The sequence below is a fragment of the Sander lucioperca genome, chromosome 10 (assembly GCF_008315115.2).
Source record: "Sander lucioperca isolate FBNREF2018 chromosome 10, SLUC_FBN_1.2, whole genome shotgun sequence".
Classification (NCBI taxonomy): domain Eukaryota; kingdom Metazoa; phylum Chordata; class Actinopteri; order Perciformes; family Percidae; genus Sander; species Sander lucioperca.
In genome coordinates, this window is record NC_050182.1 from 8,424,205 (window position 1) to 8,447,131 (window position 22,927).

At 40.0% G+C, this 22,927-nt stretch overlaps 1 protein-coding gene and 2 long non-coding RNA genes across 3 annotated transcripts in view; 2 read left to right on the forward strand and 1 right to left on the reverse strand.

Annotated features, from left to right (window-relative positions):
• LOC118496044 overlaps window positions 1–8,561 on the forward strand; it is an 11,164-nt gene extending 2,603 nt beyond the window's left edge. Inside the window, exon 2 of the long non-coding RNA XR_004898515.1 lies at window positions 8,386–8,561. This is a non-coding gene — a long non-coding RNA (uncharacterized LOC118496044). The remainder of the gene's footprint in view (window positions 1–8,385) is intronic.
• Window positions 1–18,688, forward strand: part of LOC118496043 — a 26,931-nt gene extending 8,243 nt beyond the window's left edge. Inside the window, exons 2-3 of the long non-coding RNA XR_004898512.1 lie at window positions 17,891–17,899; window positions 18,676–18,688. This is a non-coding gene — a long non-coding RNA (uncharacterized LOC118496043). The remainder of the gene's footprint in view (window positions 1–17,890; window positions 17,900–18,675) is intronic.
• Window positions 18,689–18,900: 212 nt separating this feature from the next.
• Window positions 18,901–22,051, reverse strand: LOC116058386 (ribonuclease CL2-like). The gene is made up of 3 exons (XM_036006374.1): window positions 22,004–22,051; window positions 21,459–21,508; window positions 18,901–19,335 (listed from the first exon to the last, which is right to left on the reverse strand). The coding sequence occupies exons 1-3, from the start codon at window positions 22,047–22,049 to the stop codon at window positions 18,901–18,903; spliced, it is 531 nt and encodes a 176-aa protein (XP_035862267.1). The 5' UTR covers window positions 22,050–22,051.
• Between the last annotated feature and the right edge of the window lie 876 nt (window positions 22,052–22,927).

The following is a 22,927-nucleotide window of genomic DNA, read 5'->3' on the forward strand; positions in this document are numbered from 1 at the left end:
TTTAGTGTCTACTTTCAGACATTTAGTGTCTACTTTCAGTCATTTAGTGTCTACTTTCAGTGTCTACTTTCAGTCATTTAGTGTCTACTTTCAGACATTTAGTGTCTACTTTCAGACATTTAGTGTCTACTTTCAGTCATTTAGTGTCTACTTTCAGTCATTTAGTGTCTACTTTCAGTCATTTAGTGTCTACTTTCAGACATTTAGTGTCTACTTTCAGACATTCAGTGTCTACTTTCAGACATTCAGTGTCTACTTTCAGTCATTTAGTGTCTACTTTCAGTCATTTAGTGTCTACTTTCAGTCATTTAGTGTCTACTTTCAGACATTTAGTGTCTACTTTCAGTCATTTAGTGTCTACTTTCAGTCATTTAGTGTCTACTTTCAGTCATTTAGTGTCTACTTTCAGACATTTAGTGTCTACTTTCAGACATTTAGTGTCTACTTTCAGACATTCAGTGTCTACTTTCAGTCATTTAGTCTCTACTTTCAGACATTTAGTGTCTACTTTCAGACATTTAGTGTCTACTTTCAGACATTCAGTGTCTACTTTCAGACATTCAGTGTCTACTTTCAGTCATTTAGTGTCTACTTTCAGACATTTAGTGTCTACTTTCAGTCATTTAGTGTCTACTTTCAGACATTCAGTGTCTACTTTCAGTCATTTAGTCTCTACTTTCAGTCATTTAGTGTCTACTTTCAGACATTTAGTGTCTACTTTCAGACATTTAGTGTCTACTTTCAGTCATTTAGTGTCTACTTTCAGACATTCAGTGTCTACTTTCAGTCATTTAGTCTCTACTTTCAGACATTCAGTGTCTACTTTCAGTCATTTAGTCTCTACTTTCAGACATTTAGTGTCTACTTTCAGACATTTAGTGTCTACTTTCAGACATTCAGTGTCTACTTTCAGTCATTTAGTCTCTACTTTCAGACATTCAGTGTCTACTTTCAGTCATTTAGTCTCTACTTTCAGACATTTAGTGTCTACTTTCAGTCATTTAGTCTCTACTTTCAGACATTTAGTGTCTACTTTCAGACATTTAGTGTCTACTTTCAGACATTCAGTGTCTACTTTCAGTCATTTAGTCTCTACTTTCAGTCATTTAGTGTCTACTTTCAGTCATTTAGTCTCTACTTTCAGACATTTAGTGTCTACTTTCAGTCATTTAGTCTCTACTTTCAGACATTTAGTGTCTACTTTCAGACATTTAGTGTCTACTTTCAGTCATTTAGTGTCTACTTTCAGACATTCAGTGTCTACTTTCAGTCATTCAGTGTCTACTTTCAGTCATTTAGTGTCTACTTTCAGACATTTAGTGTCTACTTTCAGACATTTAGTGTCTACTTTCAGACATTTAGTGTCTACTTTCAGACATTTAGTGTCTACTTTCAGACATTCAGTGTCTACTTTCAGTCATTTAGTCTCTACTTTCAGACATTTAGTGTCTACTTTCAGACATTCAGTGTCTACTTTCAGTCATTTAGTCTCTACTTTCAGACATTTAGTGTCTACTTTCAGACATTTAGTGTCTACTTTCAGACATTTAGTGTCTGATATCATCTCTTCCTTCACACACCTAGTCTGTTCTTATTCAAACTAGAAGCCAATCGCTGAGAGCTGTGTTTGCTTTGGTGGTAAAACTATAAACTAGCTTTGTGTAGAGTGAGAGATTAAGTGTGAGGCCATCCAACCGTCTCCCTCTGAGAACAGGCTTTATACAACATCAACCAAACACACTTCAACTGGTCCTCTCTCACAGATATGACTTTATTAACACATCTAAAGTCCTGATAAGGTGGAAAGGATAGAAACATAATTCTCAATCACATTGTGGTGATGCCACAATTCCTTGTGTTAGAAATAAAGACACAGCACATTTAAGTCCCGCCCCCAACGGGGGGGAACATCTCTCCTCTCTCCGTTGACTTGTATTGTGTGAAGGATTCTCCTCTTTATTCCATCTACTACCAAACAACAGAAACATGTCTAGGAGCTGCTGGGTGCTGATATTCACCACCAACAGGGTCCAGAACCAGAACTTCAGTTTTTTTAGAAGCTGCAGACCCCAAAAACTGAGTTTATGAAGACAGAAGTCTTACTCTCTCTCATCTAAAGTCCTGACAAGGTGGAACGGATAGAAACATAACTATAGTTAGAAAGGGATTGCTGCATGTCTTCTTGTCTGATGTCCACACAGAGGACATGCAGTCGATGCAGAACCCTCTGACCCTAAAGACTAGAATCCACTAGCAGACTGGGGACAGACTAAACCTCTGATCCTAAAGACTAGCATCCACTAGCAGACTGGGGACAGACTAAACCTCTGGCCCTAAAGACTAGCATCCACTAGCAGACTGGGGACAGACTAAAGAGTGACCTCATCTCACATCTGAAGACATTCTGTCAGAATGTCTCTCAGACTAGAAGACTTCAAACTGAGGACAATATCAAACATGTTTGGTTGGTCAGAATGTCCAGACTGGAAATAAAGAGCCGTGACTGTAAGGTCTAAAGTCCTAAAGTTAAACACGGGGATCCCACCTATCCCCGGTCAAATGTTTCACTTTTCTCTCCAAATATTACAACCTTTTTCTGAAGGTTTTACTACTTTTTCCCGTAATATTCCTTCCTGTTCTATCTGTGGTCTCTGCTGTCTTATTCTCTGTCCTGTGGGTCACATGACCAGGTACACACACACACACACACACACACACACACACACAGAGAGATACATACAGACACACATGTACACACACACACACACACACACACACACACACACACACACACACACACACACACAGGTCTCTGCTGTCTTATTCTCTGTCCCGTGTTCTTTACTCTGTGGCCCAACAGGTCAACTAGCTCTCCAAGCTAACGCTAGCCAACAGGTAAACTAGCTCTTCAAGCTAACGCTAGCCAACAGGTAAACTAGAGGTGTGTCTCAAATCGCGCACTTCTGTACTTATACTAGCTATTTGAGTACACTCAATCTGTCACTCGTCGAAGTGTGGTAAATGCAGTGCACTACAAGTACCTGGATGGTGCACTCATAACGGTCAAAAAGTTGAGTGTGGATCGATGGACACTTTCCACCCTCAACGGTCGCCATCTTGGCTACGTAGCGGAAGGGGCGGAGCTAACAAAAGGTGAAAAACTTTTGATAATGGCGGCCGAATACGCGACAGCGAGACCCACGGAGTATTACAAATGTAAGTTGAATATTAGTCTTTTGCTATACTTGTATAACATATAAGCCACCTGTTTATGTATATTTGGTTAATTTTGGAGTCGGTGATGATTTTTGTACCGCGAATTATAACGTTAATTTGTACCGTAATTTGATGTGCTATCAAGCTAGCTTTAGCTAACCTTAGCTAGCTAACAGCGGCACAGTTTAACCAAAGAAGTTACGGGTACGTCTATAATCTTTGGTTTAACCACTGGTAAATAAGTTATAACCTAGCTAATGTTACATGTGTTGTGGTATACGGTTGTTTGTTGTGTTAAACTATCGTCCTCACTGTAGACGATTTTAGCGTTAGATGTGTGATCTTGTAGATATACATTAAGCTGCGAGCGTTAGTAGTAATGTTACAGTACGTTAATGTATGCTATGTTATAACGTATTAACAGTGCTGTTTGTGTCCTGACTTATATAATCGTTAGGGACACAGACGTGGCCGTCAATGCTGCCAACTTGAGGGAAGTCCTCCTCTGCTGGAAGGCCAACGACCTGGGGGAGGAGAGAGAGGACTCCCTGCTGGTCTGGTGGACAGCACGGTGCACAGTGGCCCGGGGCATAGCAAAGGCTCTGGCTAAACCACGATAACAGGTACCGCTGGCGAGCCAAAAGAGGAAGCCAAGGGCCTCGATGACGGGTCCCCAGCCATGGTCACACGCCGTGCCGAGGATGTACCGTTAAAGGATCCCCCTGGAGAGTCTGAAGTCCACCATCAGATCACTTTCTCCATCAAAGTACAGGGCCAGCAATGAATAGAACAATGGGATATATTTAAATGTCTGTTGGGTTGCCTCTGCTTTCACTCTTGTATTGTCACTGTAATTAATAGCTATTGCAATAAACACCCTTATATAAACATATAATATGACTATTTTCTATGTATGTTCTTTATGTCAGTTGGACACCATTTGAATTGCTCAGATTTTGCTAAAATAACTAAAAATGGCCATTTTGGGTTGTTTTTTTACAATGAATTAAGAGCAAAAGTATGAAAATCATCATACCGGTAAGTCTACGGTTGCATAAAACAGAGGGCAAAAATAAGCAACAATAACAACAATCACATTCATTTTGATGAACAAAGCAGAAATGTGTTTTTCACGAGTGACAACAGTGTTGGGAATGCTCTGCCTTGGGTACAATTCACAATTTCACAGAAGAAGAAGGAGGACTGAGATGTTGTGATGTCATTTCCTGTAAGTACATAAGGCAGTGCGCGATTTGAGACAACACTACACCGTCAAATTTTACGCACTATGCAAGTAAGTACGTAGTGTACGAAGTGCACTTCAGTTAGTACACTAACGGAAGTGCGCGATTTGAGACACACTATAGCTCTCCAAGCTAACGCTAGCCAACAGGTCAACTAGCTCTCCAAGCTAACGCTAGCCAACAGGTCAACTAGCTCTCCAAGCTAACACTAGCCAACAGGTCAACTAGCTCTCCAAGCTAACGCTAGCCAACAGGTAAACTAGCTCTCCAAGCTAACACTAGCCAACAGGTCAACTAGCTCTCCAAGCTAACGCTAGCCAGAGTGTTGCCCTTGATTGTGACAGACGTGCTTTCTGCTCCTCAGGAGAGTCTTCTTCGTCAGCTGATCCAGGATCTGAGGTCTCTCTGACTCTCACCAACAAGTTTGACAACGAGTCTGAGGACAAACCAGACGCCAGAGGACTGCTGCTCAGGTAGCTTAGCATGTTAGCATGCTAGCATGTTAGCCTGTTAGCCTGTTAGCATGTTAGCATGGTAGCCTGTTAGTCTGTTAGCATGGTAGATGAAGGCTAGAAGCGAGCAAGAAGCATTAAAATGTAAAGAAAGAGTTTGTTGAACTGAGCTGCCTGTTAGCATGTTAGCTTAGCTTTGTTTTGTTGATTGTTTTTGTTGTTATTCAGCACGAAGCAGCTGATCATCGATGTGATCAGGACACAGTCAGGTGACTCTCTGAGAGACATCCTGAGAACCTCTGTGTCACATGACCAGGTACACACACACACACACACACACACACACACACACACACACACACACACACACATACACACCCGCACACAGACACACACACATACACACCCACACACACACACACACAGACACACACACACACACACACACACACACACACACAGACACCCACACAGGCAGGTGCTAGCTGTTAGCTTAGCAGAGTTCATGGACAGGTTGTTCTCTGTTTGCTGTCTGGTTCATTCTGATGAGATCTGATCAGATCAACAGGAGAGGGACTGTGTTCATACTCTTCCTCAATATGAGAGTTTTTTGAGAAAAACTTTCAGCTGCATTACATCACAATGTCCACGTCTTTCTTCTTACACGTTATAGGTGAGAAATTATACGATAAAAATCAGCCTGTTCTCATGAACCATTCGTTCAAAAAGCTACGAAAGGTTAAGCTCTGTAATTCGTATGATTTACACATCCAAGTCTTTGATGATGTTTAAACGTTGCTGTGTTTCTCTTTCTTATCAGGTCTGCAGCCTTGCAAGCTGTTGGCTGGTTGGTTTGTGCCCAGTAACCATAGCAATGCCCAGAGCTGACTGTACGCCGTAAACAAGCAAGAGGCCATAAACTGTTACAAACTGCAGTAAAAACCCAGATTGTTCTAAACCTGAATAATACCAGAATATCACACACATCATAAAGACCAATGTGCAGGTTGAATTTATAACTGAATTAAAACTTAATGTTGACTGAAGAGGTCTTTTAAAAACATATATGTAGAAATTGCTATGTTACACAAAACCGAAAACCCATTTTAAGCTAGGATCTGAAATACGCCTTTCCCGCTAGCAATGCGTCATATGACGTAGGCAGAGGTAAATAAGAGCTTGCACTCTGCTCTCTCATTGTGGATGTAGATGTAGTTAGAGCAGTGGTGAGAGACAGAGCGAGATATAGAGAAAGGTTTAGAGAACCCGTGATGGTAAATTATTGGGTTTGTGCTGGTTGCATGAATTCCAGCCTGTCAGGACATCGTGTCCACCATGTCTGTCATCACACACTGGGTCGTTTGTGGCGCTCATTTCACTTTTGAGAGTTATCGACCTGGAGTTTTGTTGGAGTCTCGGTTGGGATTTCGGAGTTAGGACCATGTGAGGCTGATTACCGATGTAAACTCCACCTTTTTTTAAACTAGGCCTAATTGGGCCTGTTTTCTTTTTGTGCTTCTTCTACTGGAGTTTAAACATTGTTATTGGGAGATGCTGTTAACTTTCCATAGCCTCATGTATCCATGTGGCAGCAGATATAGGGTACCCTAATGTAAACTAGGCCTAATTGTGACCTACCTCAGTTAAAACTATAAATAATGTTGCTTGAGGCTGCAGGAGTTGTGCAATAGCTTCATGATCTGATGCACAGCGTTGTGTAATAGGTAGCTCTTATCACTGATGGTGAAAGATGTGAAATATATGTAAATTGTGGCTGTGATGATGTGGCTTCAGTATGGCCACATATCACTTTGTTGGGTGGCTTGTGGCTTGGAGGTAGAGTGGTCACCCCATAACCACAAATCCCCGGCTCCTCCGGCCACATGTCAGAGTGTCCCTGAGAAAGGCACTGAACCCCGAGTTTCTCCCTGGATGCTGTATGTATAGCTGTCCACTGCTCCTAATACCTAGGATGGCTTACATGCAGTAATAGTATTTCTCTACATTGTTCTGTGTATGTGATGAGTAAGGAATACAGTTTGTAAGTTGATATTGTTAAGTGTACAAGGCCCTGGACCTACCCTGACTCTCTCCACACTACACCTCTGGCTCTACATGCAACTGGACCTACTCTGCTGTAGCGTTCTTTTTACTACTGTTTAACTTATTTTATTATTTTATTTTACATTTTATTTTTTATCTTTATTAATACCAACTGGGTGTATATGTTTATACTTATATTGTTTATATTTGTTATCCTTCTTATATTTAGAGAATATGTGACATGCACTAACAACACCATGACAAATTCCTTGTATGTGTAAAAAACGTACTTGGCAATAAAGCCCTTTCTGATTCTGATATATCAGCTGTATGATAAAATACTGTGTTTTTGAAATATGGTCGGTAGTTTAATGTCAGCAGTCAGATGGGATTACCAGGTTTGTGAATAGACATAACAAATATTAAAAAATTTGCAACAGGAAATAGCTTCCTTGCTACTGTTGATGGCGAATACCTGTATACCACACATTAAATCCCCCTTCCAATACCACCATGGATATAGAGCCAAAACACTTATTTATGAACTTCAATGGAATATAATGTCAGAATGAAATATCCCAATGTGGTGTCAACCTAAAACACAGCGTGGTCAAGCCGGAGAGCAGAGATCACGTCACGCCCAAACCAAAATACTTTCAACCAGGAATCTCTCGTTCATTCCTCAGGAGTGGTTGAATCCAAACCACCATCTTTTTCCTAAACTTAACGAGCCATTTGTAAAGCCAAATGAAGGAAAACATCATTATGTTTGGAAACTGCAGCTATTTCATTAGAATGACATGAGTAAACGTTTCTAAACGTGATGTGAATAAACTTGAATGGGTAATAGATGCATTCTAATCAGCGATGGTGTTTAACATTAAAAACTACAACTCCCATAATACCACTCAACTTCTCAACATCATCAGAAGTCAGTGTTACCATCCAGTGTTGAGATAGAGAGACCCCTAGTGGCAGAAAGTTACATATTGTTCATTTAACGTCTGCAGTTTTCAGGCTTCTTGTCTTCAGAGAATCAGATGGTTTCTTACAGTTAAAACTAAACAGTTGTTGTTGTTATTGTTATTATATTGATCTGTAGTTTTACCCACATCTACTTTATCTACACAAAGTGCTGTCTCTTTGTTGTTACATAACCAGACTACTTTATGAATGAGTGAACAGAACGACATTAAAAACAGACCCAGAGTTTAACTGTCACATGTGTTTTATTCATCAGGTAGTAATAGATTACTCTGATTCATCAGGTAGTAATAGATTACTCTGGTTCATCAGGTAGTAATAGATTACTCTGATTCATCAGGTAGTAGATTACTCTGATTCATCAGGTAGTAGATTACTCTGATTCATCAGGTAGTAATAGATTACTCTGATTCATCAGGTAGTAATAGATTACTCTGGTTCATCAGGTAGTAATAGATTACTCTGATTCATCAGGTAGTAACAGATTACAGAATCTTTTCAAAGTGAACAGGACCGTATTTATCACATCCGATTACAATCTTCCTGTTCTTTTTTAATTCACCTTTCTTGTACGGACAGTTGGGAGGCTTGTCTTTCTTTGCAGCCATTTCCTTCGTCTGTTCACAGAGAATAAGGTCAAAGGTCGTTTACCTTCCAGTGCTGGTGTTTTACAGACGGCTGCCACAGCTTCCAAAGACGCTCTGATGACGGTATTGGTACCCTTACAGCTGTTGATTGGGTTCTTGTCTTTTATCTCCTGGGTACATTGGTCATCAGTCATCCCAGCGTTGATATGCTTATTATTAAACTGAGCATCTGCAGTTTCTGGTCCCAGGAACAGCAGATGCTCAAGGAACATGAAAGCAGCAGAGATCAGCAGAACACCAGCAAAGATAGAGATCTTCATGTTGATCTGGAGAATACAGAGTTAGAAAAGCTGTTAGAGACTTTACTCTGACATATCTAACATCTCTTTATATTATCATATAAAAGCTGTTAGAGACTTTACTCTGACATATCTAACATCTCTTTATATTATCATATAAAAGCTGTTAGAGACTTTACTCTGACATATCTAACATCTCTTTATATTATCATATAAAAGCTGTTAGAGACTTTACTCTGACATATCTAACATCTCTTTATATTATCATATAAAAGCTGTTAGAGACTTTACTCTGACATATCTAACATCTCTTTAGTAACACTTGACAATAACCATCATTATTAAATGATAAACAGATCAGTTCATTATATTTTATACTTATTTTACTGGAAACAAACAATGAAATGATTTATAAGCCGGCAAATGTTGAAGAAGCAAGGGTTCAAAGCCTGAAACAATGTAAAAATTGACAAAAGTTTAAAAGAAAACCTGTACAAGAAGCTGCAAAAAGGTCTAAACGTGTCGGAAAGGAGAAACCAGAGATTAGAGAAGTGCTGCAGATTCATACTATGTTCACACACAGACAAACTATGAAGGTAAACATGGTGCAAAATGTGAGAACTTGCAGAACAAAATATCTGAACCAGCCAGAGACGCACGTGCACACACACACACACACACACACACACACACACACACACACACACCCAGCGGGTAAAATACTGACGCTTGGTCTGTGTTTCTCAGCGTCAGACTCGTTACTTCTTCATGCACACCTGTTTCCTGGTGAAAGTCTTGTGTTTTATGTTATTTCAAACAAGCAACTTACAGTTTCTTCAGACGGTCCAAAATGTTGACTCTCCTGGAGGGAAAGGTAACTGGTTTCCTGGTATGAATGACAGACACACATTGAGGAAGCAGGAAGGAAGAGCTGCCAAAGAATGTAAGATATGTAATTTAACTGGTCAACGATTTAAAAAAAAAACTTTTAGTCTGTGGTGTTTCCTGGTATGAATCACAGATACACACTCACACACACCGTGATCTACTTTTGGAAGAAGCCAGGAAATGCACTTCTGCTGTTAACACACAAGACGTGTAGGACTCACTACACTGAACACCACACGTGTCATTAGGGTCAGACAAAGTTTATGAAAAACAATGTTACAGGGACGGCAACAATGAATGAGTAACAATCACACAAATATTTGGGTCAGATAACAGTGTTGCAGTATTTCATTAGACCCTGAAGAACAGAACATGTTGACAGTCTATCATTCATCCCTTCATGTCTCCCTCTCTGAGCATACAGGACACAAATGGGAAGATTTGGGAGTATTTATGTCAAAATGTAAGACCGATTGGCAACCAACTGAACAAAATCTGTTTATTACAGCGCTTGTTATCTTTGATTTAGTGAGCCTGCTTTCTCTACACAGCCTCCTGTTAGGCAGCAGGAAGACAGAGCTGGTTGGTGCATGGAGATACTGAAAGTGTTTAATAATGTTGAAAACCATGGGCGATTTTAGACGATTGTAGACCCTACATTTCATCTCAGCCCCCCCCCCCTAAAAATTATAATATTAAAAAACTTTTGGTGCTTCAAGTGAGAGTTTGTGAACTTTTTTGTTAGTGACAGAAGACAATCAATTACAGGTTAAAAGGGCTTCAAACAGGTTTAATATCCTGTGTGTCTGTCGCCGATGCTATGCACCTATAACACAGTCAAGGAAAGGGTTAACAGAAATGTAGTGTTGGCCAATCAGAGGAGGTTATGGTGCCAGACTCCCGCCTTTGGCTGAGTCTCTATCTGATCTGTCAGAGGGAGAGCAGGAGACGGTTGTGTAGTTTAATGTTGATAGACCCCAGAGAAGAAGTTGGTCATTTCATGGCACAGATTAGAACGTAAATTAAAACTTAAGCAACTAAATTAGCTGAATGATAGAACATTGAGTCAAATTGGTCATTATTACAGAGACTTATGAAGTGTTAGGTTTAGTTCCATCATAGTGTCAACAAACGTTAGCTGACGTTGTTGTTCAGTAGCTCAGAGATTATCAGGTAATGAAGTTACTGATTTATCCGTCTCACGAGGCTGTTTGTGGTAAAGGGAGTGGGGCCAAGTTTGCTTGGTCGTGACATTCTGCGGAAAGTTCGCCTGAACTGTGGGGAAATCAAGCACATGAGAGTGATTGAAGACATCCTAGGAAGGTACGCAGATGTTTTTTTTTTTTTTTTTTTTTTTATTTATCTTTTATTGGAAAAGCATATTGAATTTTACAATTGTATGACATATTAAGTATATTACATTGCTTTACCGTTTTAAATTTTTAATACAAGAACAACAGAACTCGAGTGCGGGTGGCGGGGGAGCCAATTTTCTTCCATATTATTTAAGTTAGTGGTATTCATTTAAAATTGAAAATCTGTGCAAAATTAGTAAAAGGCAGCAGTATCTACACAAAGTCTGATCTAATCGGCTTAACATATTCCGTCCACTTGGACCATATCTTATAGAAAGTGTCCCTCTGCAATTTGAGTGAAAAGGACAGTTTTTCCATTGTGTAGATCTCGTGCACAATGTTAATCCAGTCCTCAGTTGTTGGTGGTTCTGGTTTGAGCCATCTCCTCGTTAGAGCCTTTTTACTTGCTGCCAGTAAGATGTAAAGAAGTTTCTTCTCCTTTGAGTCCAATTGATCCGTTGAAATGTTACTGAGATATAAGGTTTCAAAAGCAAATGGAAAAACAAATGCAAAAACATTCTGTGTATGCTCATGAATCTTAGACCAATACGGAGAAATAACTCGACAGTCCCAAAAAATGTGGTAATGGTTAGCACCACACCCCCCACATCTCCAGCAAGCATCCCCATTGCCCCGATACCTCTTCTGAACCGGGGTGATGAAAAATCTCATTATACTTTTCCAACAAAATTCATGCCATACATTAGAACCAGTTGAAACCCATTGTATTTTGCATATATGTTCCCAACATTCCTCTGTGATTCTCAAGTTACCTTCTTTTTCCCACCTCGTTTTAACATAGAGTGTGTTGTCCCTTTTACACCGCAGGATGCTGTTGTATAACCTGGATATAATTTTATTGTGTGCTCCTGAATTTGTAGTTAATGATATAAATGTACCCACGAATCCTAGATTGTTTAAATTCACTTTCAATTTCTGGTTAAAATAGTGCCTGATCTGAAGATACCTGAAGAAGTCAGCAGAGCCTAGTCCATGCTTTCTTTGCAAAGATTCAAAAGATTTGAGTGCCCCCTTATGAACAAATGAATAATAGTCAGTCAATCCTTTTAAAATCCAGTTCTTAAATCTATCATCATACTGATTTGGGGTAAAATCTGAATCGTATGCACACCATTTTAAAATTTTTGAAGTGTCTTCCAATCCACAAGTCTCAATTGCTTCATTCCAGGCTGCTATCATTACATGGGAAATGGGTTCGTCTATTAAGCGAATCTTATTCTGCAGTTTGATGTCTGCTAATAAAGCTTGAACTGGTACTGCTTTAATATTTGTCCCCTCCACAACCTTCCATCCTGCGGTGTAATATGAAGAACACAAACATATTAATGGTCTTAACTGTGCAGCACAGTAATATGCCTGTAGACAAGGGAGACCATGACCTCCTTTATCCTTCTTCAATTGTAAGGTTTTATACTTAACTCTGGATTTTTTCCCTTTCCAAATATATTTTGACAGCATCCTATCCCACTCTACAAATTGTTTTTGAGGTATGAAAGTTGGTAAACACTGGAATAGGTAAAGCAATCGGGGGAGAATATTTACTCTTATTGAATCGATCCTAGAATGTAAGTCCAAAAAAGGAATGTTATTCCATCTTTGTATATCCGATTTAATTGCCTTATTCAGAGGGCCATAATTAGCTTCAAACATTTTAGAAAAGTCTCGGTGCAATACCACCCCTAAATACCTGATACTTTCTGCCCCCCATTTCCAATTATAACTATTCTTGACTTCTTCTGGAGGGGTATAGTTCAGAGTTAATACCTGTGTTTTATCTACATTAACCTTGTACCCTGAAAAAGAGCCATAGTTTAATAATAGTTTAATGATTTTAGGAACCACCCGAGTGGGATAAGATATAGTCAATAGTAAATCATCAGCAAAAAGTGCCAATTTTTGTTCCCCTCCTACTGTACCTATTCCAGTTATATCCTTTCTCTGCCTGATCCACTGGCTTAAAGGTTCGATAAACAAGGCGAAGAGGAGAGGCGAGATGCAACACCCTTGTCGAGTCCCGCGCTCCAGTACAAATGATTCAGTGAGGTCTCCATTAATTTTGATCCTTGCAGTTGGGTTATTGTATAACCCTGAAATAACCTCAATTACAGATTTATCAAAACCAAATTTCTCAAGCACCTTGTATAAAAAGGACCACCTCACTGAATCAAATGCTTTTTCGGCATCCAAACTCAAAACTAAGGTCTCTAATTTTCGCTTATCCACCTGCCTCAATATGTGTAAACCCTTCTAATGTTGTCTTGAGTCTGTCTGTGTTTGATGAAACCTGTCTGATCTTTATGTATTAGCCCTGGTAAAATGGTTTCCAATCTTCTTGACATAATAGAGGTGAACAACTTATAGTCTATATTCAGAACACTAATTGGGCGATAGCTACTACACTGCAGTCTATCTTTTCCTTCTTTTGGGATGATAGAGATTATTGCTTCCCTCCAAGAGGGTGGGACTATCTTATATGCAATCACCCAATTAAATGTTTTCAGTAATGTGGGGACCAAAAAAACTTGCATTATTTTGTACCATTCTGGACCAAATCCATCTGCCCCTGCCATCTTCCCTCCCTTTAATCTTTGAATTGCTAATTGAATTTCTTCTTTAGTTATTGTGGATAACAGCTTTTTATTTTGTTCCTCTGTCACTGTTGGTAACTCAAGTTCAGACAAAAAGGTATTTATGTCCTGGTTATTATCTGTATGAGGTTGAGAATATAATGTCTTATAATAATCCAGAAAGCATTGTTGAATTTTTCCCTGTTCAATTTCTATTTGATCATTTAGGGGATTCTTAATTTTGTGAATAGTTCTCTCTGCTTGCTGTTTCCTAAGCTTATAGGAAAGAAGTTTTAGTGATTTCCCTCCTACTTCATAGTACTGTTGCTTTATAAACATGAGTTTCTTCTGTACCTCCATGGTGTTCAAATCATCTATTTCTTTTTTCAATTTTATTATATCCGCTTTAATATTACCATTACAAGACCTAGAGTGTAGGTATTGCAAATCTAACAACTTTTTTTCTAAGTCCCGGAGTTTTTGCTGACCTACTTTTTTCAGGTAAGAGGATATACCAATTATTTTCCCCCTAATCACTGCCTTAAGTGCATCCCATAGTATTCCCGGTGACACCTCTTCCTTATCGTTATATTCTAGGTACTCCTCTATTTCTTTCTTCAAACGCTCTTTAATATCCGGGTAATTTAAAATGTTTGTGTTCAACCTCCATAAAGTAGATCTATTCTTCCTATTCAGACAGATATTAGCGTAAACCGGGTTGTGATCTGATATAGTACATGGGCCTATTTCACAATTTTTTAACCTACAGAGGTCGTTTTTAAACATGAAGATATAGTCTAGCCTTGAGTAGACATTGTGTGCGCACGAATAATGGGTATATTCCCTATCCGTTGAATGGCAATCCCTCCACACATCAACTAGTCCTAATTCGTCCATAAGATGTACCATTCTTTTTCCAATATTTCTCGCATCCCCTTTCCCATTAGAAGAGTCCAATTCAGCATTTAATGTGAGGTTAAGATCACCACCACATAGTAAAATTACCTGACTCCTTGTTGATGTTAATTCTAAGATCTGTTTATATAAAGACCAATTGCTTCCTGGGGGAATATACACATTTAAGAGACTCAAAATAATACCATCTATCTTACCAATTACCATTATATATCTACCCTCCTTATCTTTATGTTCTGATATATGTTCATAGTTTAGAGCGCCGTGTACCAGGATCGCCACACCTCTTCGCCTTCCCGAATTGTGAGAGGAATAAAAGACATGTTTAAAACCAAGCTTGTTCAATTTTTCATGTTCACTATCAGACAGATGAGTTTCCTGTATAAAAACAATCTGAGCTTTATCCTTTTTGAATTTAGATAGGGCTTTCCACCTTTTTACCGGGTTATGTAAGCCATTAATATTGATTGATACCATTTTCACTGATCTGCTACACATCTGAGTTATAGGACAAGTACCCACATTTTAATAGGCTCCCCGCACGCCCTTGTAAACACTGAACATGGAACATGTGAACAAGTGGAATAAAAAAAGTAAATAAAAAAAGACAAAAATCAAACTGAAGTAGTTCTAACTTCCAAGGTGGGGGTCCCTGAGGTGGACCCTGCTTCGCCTTTAGAGGCAACTTCTTCATCAGTCAGTGGAGGAGGCCCTTAATGGCTGAGGCGTCACTGAGAAGAACACCCTCCAGAAACCTTATTTATCCACTTATTGCACACCATTAAACTAAGCAACAGGTGCTCTTTTTTTTTTTTTTTTTTTTTTTAAAGAAAACAACATGGGTAAACCTCAATTTCCCGATGGCGCAGGGGATGACCTCCTGAATGCTCTGAGCTTTTCTTTGTAAACGGGATCTCGCCTCTTGTTTGCTGCGCTGCTCCCCGCTCCCCTGCCAACTCTGGTCCAGGTCAGCTGTTTCAGTTGCTCCAACGCTGTTTCTGGCGTTCCGATGACCTTCACCGCATAACCTCTCTCGGACATATCTGCAGTAGCTTCCGCCACGGTGTTGTAAATTATAGTTCCTTCAGTGTATTTCACCTTCAGCCGAGCTGGAAAGAGAGTCTGAAAGGGGATCTGCTGCTCTTTCAGAATCTTGCGCGCCTCTGCGTATTCTCTACGTCTCTTTAGGATGAGAGGAGGATAGTCATGGTCTAAACTTACTTGTTTGCCCTTCCAAGTAAATCCTTTTTTCTGCCATGCCTTACAGAGCAAAAGTTCCTTGGTCTTAAAGCTGAGGAATTTCACAATAATAGAGCGTGGGGGTGCATCGTCTGGCGGTGATGGACCCAGAGAGCGATGCGCGCGTTCGATGCGTATGTCACACTCATCTTGGGACAGCTCCAAACCGTCACGCAGCAGCTTTTCCACAAACTCACTCATTGTTGGAGAGTCACGCTCTGCTGCCTCGGGTACACCATAGATGCGGACATTTTCCCTTCTCGTGCGGCTCTCCAAGTCCATTAATTTATCCTCCAACCCTATTTGTAGCTTTATTATTTCCGTCACGGCGTCCTCCGTGTTCTGAATCCTCTCCTCCGCCTTCTCAATCTGTCCTTCAGCCTCGTCCATTCTCACGCTCATCTTGGTCATTTCTTCCTTAATTTCCCCCAAACTCACATTGTTTTCTTGGCGAAAGTCCCTCAGTTCCTTGAGTACCACGTCTATGCTGGCCATATCGATTCACCGTGCGGAAGCAGTCCACCTGTTGGTACGCAGATGTTTTTAAAGATGAGCTGGGCACCCTCCATGGCACAACTGTAAAACTGTGTGTAGACCCCAAAGCGCAACCATGTTTCTTCAGACCTCGCCCAGTGCCATATGCCATGAAAGCCAAGGTGGAGGCAGAGCTGGAGAGGCTCCAGCAGCTAGGTGTCATTGAGCCTATTGAGTTTTCAGACTGGGCAGCACCGATTGTGCCAGTTTTGAAAGATGATAGTGAGGTATGAATCTGTGGAGACTACAAACTGACGGCAAACCAGGCCTCACAGCTCGATACCTACCCTCTGCCACTGGTGGAGGACCTGTTTGCTACTGGACATGAGTCACGCGTACAGCAGTTGCTGTTGGACGAGGAATCAAAACAGTATGTCACCATCAACACCCACAAAGGGTTGACAATCTGCTCCAAAACATTCCCCATGTGGCAGTCTACTTGGATGACATTTTGGTCACCGGGAAAACAGAGGAGGAGCATCTGAGAAACTTGGGCCAGGTGTTGAAGAGGATGGCAGAAGCTGGACTGCGGTTGAAGCGCAGTAAGTGCGTTTTCCAAGCTCCAAGTGTCACCTACCTGGGCCACAGGATTACGGCTCAGGGTCTGTCTCCTGTGGAGGAGAAGGTGAGGGCAGTAAAAGAGGCTCCAAGTCCAAAGAATGTGGCAGAACTCAGGCCGTTCTTGGGCTTAGTGAACTACTATGGCAAATTCTTACCTGACCTCTCCACTGTACTGGCCCCCCTCTATCAGCTACTGCATAAAGACAGCTCATGGAAGTGGCAGCAAGCACAAGAGGCAGCATTTCAGCAGGTAAAAGAACTGTTACACTCTGATCGACTGCTGGTGCACTTTGATCCAGACAGGGATGTCATCCTGTCCTTTGACGCTTCACCCTATGGTGTGGGGGCGGTCCTTTCGCACCAGATGGAGGACGACTCTGAAAAGCCGATTGGATATGTGTCACGCACTCTCACTTCAGCAGAAAATGGGTACTCACAGTTAGAGAAAGAGGGACTAGCTGTGGTTTTTGCTGTGAAACGGTTTCACCAGTACCTGTATGGTCGTCCCTTTATTATGGCTTCAGCAAGAATACAGTGTGTGAATAGGATGCGTTTCATACAAGATCTGGCAACTAGTCAACATTAGTCAAACATACTGGTCTGATTATTTATGAAGGAGTTTGGGCCGTGCTGCAAATTATGGGAGTTTCCCGGGAGGGGGGGGTCCGGGAGAGAGGGTTAAAAGACGGGAGAAACCGGGAAACACGGGAGTGTTGGCAGCTATGGTATACACGCCATTACAAAACAGAAAAAAAAAAAATATGAATAGATTTTGAATCGGTAGAGCTTGAATCGTGATATGAATATGAATAGATTTTTTTGCTACACCCCTAGCGAGCAGTATTAATATTAACAAGACAGTCATGAAGGCTGGGTCATGACCGAAAGAACGAGATCCAGGGTACAAGCGGCCGAAATGGGTTTCCTCAGGAGGGTGGCTGGCGTCTCCCTTAGAGATAGGGTGAGAAGCTCAGTCATCCGTGAGGAGCTCGGAGTAGAGCCGCTGCTCCTTCGCGTCGAAAGGAGCCAGTTGAGGTGGTTCGGGCATCTGGTAAGGATGCCCCCTGGGCGCCTCCCTAGGGAGGTGTTCCAGGCACGTCCAGCTGGGAGGAGGCCTCGGGGAAGACCCAGGACTAGGTGGAGGGATTATATCTCCAACCTGGCCTGGGAACGCCTCGGGATCCCCCAGTCGGAGCTGGTTAATGTGGCTCGGGAAAGGGAAGTTTGGGGTCCCCTGCTGGAGCTGCTACCCCCGCGACCCGTTACCGGATAAGCGGAAGAAGATGGATGGATGGATGGAAGACAGTAGAATGTAAATCCTAACTTTTCTCACCACATTAGCTGCTGTTAGTCTCCAGTAACATTAATCTCTGCAGGATGACCTAATGTAGCTCCATCTTATTTAACCCTAACATTAGCTGCTGTTAGTCTCCAGTAACATTAATCTCTGCAGGATGACATAATGTAGCTCCATCTTATTTAACCCTTTCCTCACCTCTTCACCTTCTCCTCACACATTTCAGCCTCCAACCAGTTCAGCTCCTCAGTGTTTCTAACATATTCTGATGGAAATGTTCTGCTTTTATTCTATTTTATAGTTTTTATTCTATTCATATGATCATATTAATCTGCTGTATGTCTCGTTAGTGTTTAGCTGAGACTGTCAGACTGTAAAACACGTTGAGCTGCTTTAATGTGAGAAAGTGCTGAGTCATGAATCAGCTCATAGCTCCTCATAATAATAATAATAATAATAATAATAATAAACAGAGACCACACGTTGTTAAGAGTTGAACTGTTTTATTCAACAGGATTTATTCATCAGGTAGTAATAGATTACTCTGGTTCATCAGGTAGTAATAGATTACTCTGATTCACCAGGTAGTAATAGATTACTCTGATACACCAGGTAGTAACAGATTACTCTGGTTCATCAGGTAGTAACAGATTACTCTGATTCACCAGGTAGTAATAGATTACTCATGTATTTGAAACTCAATGCATTTTGTAATGATAACCTACATAGGCAATAGGTTTGCCGTTGACACATGTGATTGAAATTTGAGCATTGTGATGTTTACCTTCTATTTCGTACACACAGTTGGGATGCTGGCCACTCTTTAGTTTGCAGACCACAATATTGAAAGGGACCGTGCTTACTTTTGCCACCGATTGCCCTACGGTACCATCACAGATGGCATTGACGGCGGCCGAAGTAGTCGTGTGGATGAAGGTATGCTCGGGTTTACAGGCGCGGTTCACTTCAACATGTTTTTCATTTATGAACTTGGTACATTGGCCAACAGTCATAATCTGAGTGATGATATGCTCTCTTTCAAACTTTTCAGCTGGAGTTTCTTCTCCGTCCACAGAGATCAGAGCAGCAGAGATCAGCAGAACACCAGCAAAGATAGAGATCTTCATGTTGATCTGGAGAATACAGAGTTAGAAAAGCTGTTAGAGACTTTACTCTGACATATCTAACATCTCTTTATATTATCATATAAAAGCTGTTAGAGACTTTACTCTGACATATCTAACATCTCTTTATATTATCATATATATGTCTTTAGTTTTATAAATGTCTCCTGACTGTCTGATGATGTAAGAACTTGTTAAGTGACATCAGGAGTTTCTACAGCTCAGAATAACTGCTCACAGGATTATTAATCTACATCTTTCTGCAGAAGAAATCCATAAAGTCCTGATGCAGCCAGAATAAGTTCTGAATGATTGCAGATATAAACATCCAGAGTTTAAATGTGTTAAAGAGAGAATAATAATGTAAAGTATATTTACCTGAATGACAGGAGAGAGATGAGTTCTAGAGTCAGCAGCAGGAGAGATACCTGGAATATCACATCATAACACACTTCATTACTAAGATTATACAGAACACTACATTACATCACAGTTAACTATGTTATATCACATTTAACTTCAAGCTTCTGTAGGAAGTTCAGAAATGTGAAAAAGGTAAAACAAGGAAAAATCAGCCAGAACTGTGGAAAAAAAACCTCCTTAAATGTCAAAAACTACATTTATCTTCAGACTTCTTCAAAATTAAAAAAAGCTGCCAGAACAGAGGACAAAGTGACAGAAATATGTAAGAAGGGTTAGAGACACAGCTGCAGCTTCAGAAACGTTGAAGAAGGGACAAAGAACGCTTCATTAGCTTCAGACAAAGCAGAATCAGAAGATTTAAATATTTATTTTACTTTTCATAACAGGGTTCAAACATATTCATGTGACAGGTTTTCATAAAACTGATGAAATGTATATATTATATTAAAAAACAGGAGTAAATAACAACATTTACATTTAGAATAGGCCGATTGTAATTTCACCAGAATACATCTCAGTGTCTTTAGTGATGTGATTATTCCTCTGGTTGATATTGTATATATATATATTAATACAATGACATATTGTACAATAATACAATGATATATTGTACTATATCCCTAACTTGTACTAGAACTTATTCTGGTCTGAAAGGCTTTCATGTTGAAATCCAGACTTTCCGTCAGTACCCTTTATGTTCATCAGTCTGAGGAAAACTGTGAGGACGGTTTGTAACGAGGACAGACAGACACAGAGAGGACATCCTGAATCTAACACCAGTCTACTCTTCTGGGTCTGCATCATTTAAAATATGTCTAAATAATCCTATAAAGGATAGACTAGATATAATCAGACAGACACAGAAATAATCCTTTCATTCATATTCTTTCATAACCAACAATGATAAAGTTTGTGTGTACTAACAACACAGGAACAAAGTGTGTAGCGTCTGAACAGTTTCTCTTGGGGAACAGACTGTTAAGTTGTAGTAAAGAAGAATAACCAAACTAAAACTGCTAGCCTGACCAGCCCGCCCCACATCCAGATGCTGGGTCTGGGTCTGACCTACATCCAGATGTTGGGTCTGGGAACTCCCCATTGGCTGGGCTCAATCCGAGGGGCGGGATAAACGGTTGTCTTTCAAATTCCCTCTGCACCAATAGGATAGCTCTCCAACCAATCAGAGCAACGCTAGCTGATAGATTCAACTTTAAACTCTGAACACATCTTCCTTTTTTAAATATGACTTCAGAGCCGTTCTTTGTTCTTTTCTCAAAGAAAAGCTGAACTCCAAGTCTTCCAGAGTCGCGGCCAAAGCCGACTCCAAAGACCGCTGTTCACCAGCAGCAGCAGCCATCTTCTATGTTTTCAAGTAGCAGGGAATTCACGCAGAACTGTCGCAACAACCCCACCGACTCTATACACGATGTGATTGGCCTGACTAGAGTTTGGTTTTTCCAGCTCGCAAGCCAACAGAGAGTGCCTAGACCCCCCTTGTTGCAAATTAAGTCTGATTCCTAGGCTATAACCACACGGCAACAGGATACAAAGAGAAACAGATACAGATATGTGTAAATAGAGATAAAAATATCTAAATAAATACTAGAAAACTTTGAAGAAGTGACAAAGAAAGGTTTGTCCTCACAGCTGGAACAGAATCAGAAGTTTAAATGTGTTAAAGAGAGAATAATAATGTAAAGTATATTTACCTGAATGACAGGAGAGAGATGAGTTCTAGAGTCAGCAGCAGGAGAGATACCTGGAATATCACATGATAACACACTTCATTACTAAGATTATACAGAACAACCCAACATGTGCTGGTCATATGGGATCATAACAGACAGGTTACATCACAGTTCACTTCTTTAGAGAGGGACGGACAGAAGATGCAACAACTACTGAAAGAGTGATAAAAAGTCTGAGAAAGAATGGACAAAAACATAAAAACCAACCATTCAACTTTAAGGTTCTTCAAAAACACAGAATAAAGCTGCAAGAACTGAGAAAAAGAGAGAAATTCACCCAATAAACCCCAAAGAAACATGGTAAAAATGCTCCAAAAAGCAGCCAGGAAAGCATAAAAATTGGCAAACACAAAAAATGACAAATGAAAAATTAATAAAGTGTAAAAAACATTTTTAAAAAGCGTCTAAAGTTTGGTAAAAAGTTAGTTTCTGGAAGCTGAAACAGAATCTAAACCAATCAGAGAAGTTTTAACGTCTCAAAGACAGAAAATATAAAGAATATTTACCTGAATGACAGGAGAGAGAGATAGAAAAGTCTGAGAAGTCCTCCATCTTTATACTGTCAAATATTATAATATCATATTATAATATCATATTATAATACACGCCCACTTCATCTCTCATAGGGTCAGCAGCATATATGTTATATATTATAATACACGCCCACTTCATCTCTCATAGGGTCAGCACCAGATAACATATTATAATATAATATAGTGACACATCATCCCTACAGGAGGAGATTAGAGGGTTAATTTCTCTTAACATTTATTCTAGTTTAGACATTGGGATTTAATTTAACTTTAGTTTGAGTTAGTTTTAATTATTTAGTTTCTACTTTCAGTCATTTAGTGTCTACTTTCAGACATTTAGTGTCTACTTTCAGTCATTTAGTGTCTACTTTCAGTCATTTAGTGTCTACTTTCAGTCATTTAGTGTCTACTTTCAGTCATTTAGTGTCTACTTTCAGTCATTTAGTGTCTACTTTCAGTCATTTAGTGTCTACTTTCAGTCATTTAGTGTCTACTTTCAGACATTTAGTGTCTACTTTCACACATTTAGTGTCTACTTTCACACATTTAGTGTCTACTTTCAGTCATTTAGTGTCTACTTTCAGTCATTTAGTGTCTACTTTCAGTCATTTAGTGTCTATTTTCAGTCATTTAGTGTCTACTTTCAGTCATTTAGTGTCTACTTTCAGTCATTTAGTGTCTATTTTCAGAACCATTTAAAGTGCTGATTTAATTGTTGAAGGCATTCTCAGACATGATGTTAAAATGTGTTTTCTCCTGTTGGACCTGGTTCTGAGTCTGGCTGCGTAGTTTTTAATCAGCTGAAGTTTGTTGTTGTGAGACATGAGAAGAGAGCTCTGCAGCAATCTAACTTCCATGAAATGAACACATGAATTATTCTTTCTAAAGCTGTTCTGA

Bases quoted from the DNA above. Each gene is read 5' to 3' on its own strand.
- LOC116058386 (XM_036006374.1), bottom strand. From the start codon at position 22,049: ATGGAGGACTTCTCAGACTTTTCTATCTCTCTCTCCTGTCATTCAG. The intron at 21,509-22,003 runs GTAAATATTCTT...GTGATATTCCAG, and splicing joins CTCTCTCTCCTGTCATTCAG to GTATCTCTCCTGCTGCTGAC. The intron at 19,336-21,458 runs GTAAATATACTT...TGTATTCTCCAG, and splicing joins ATCTCTCTCCTGTCATTCAG to ATCAACATGAAGATCTCTAT.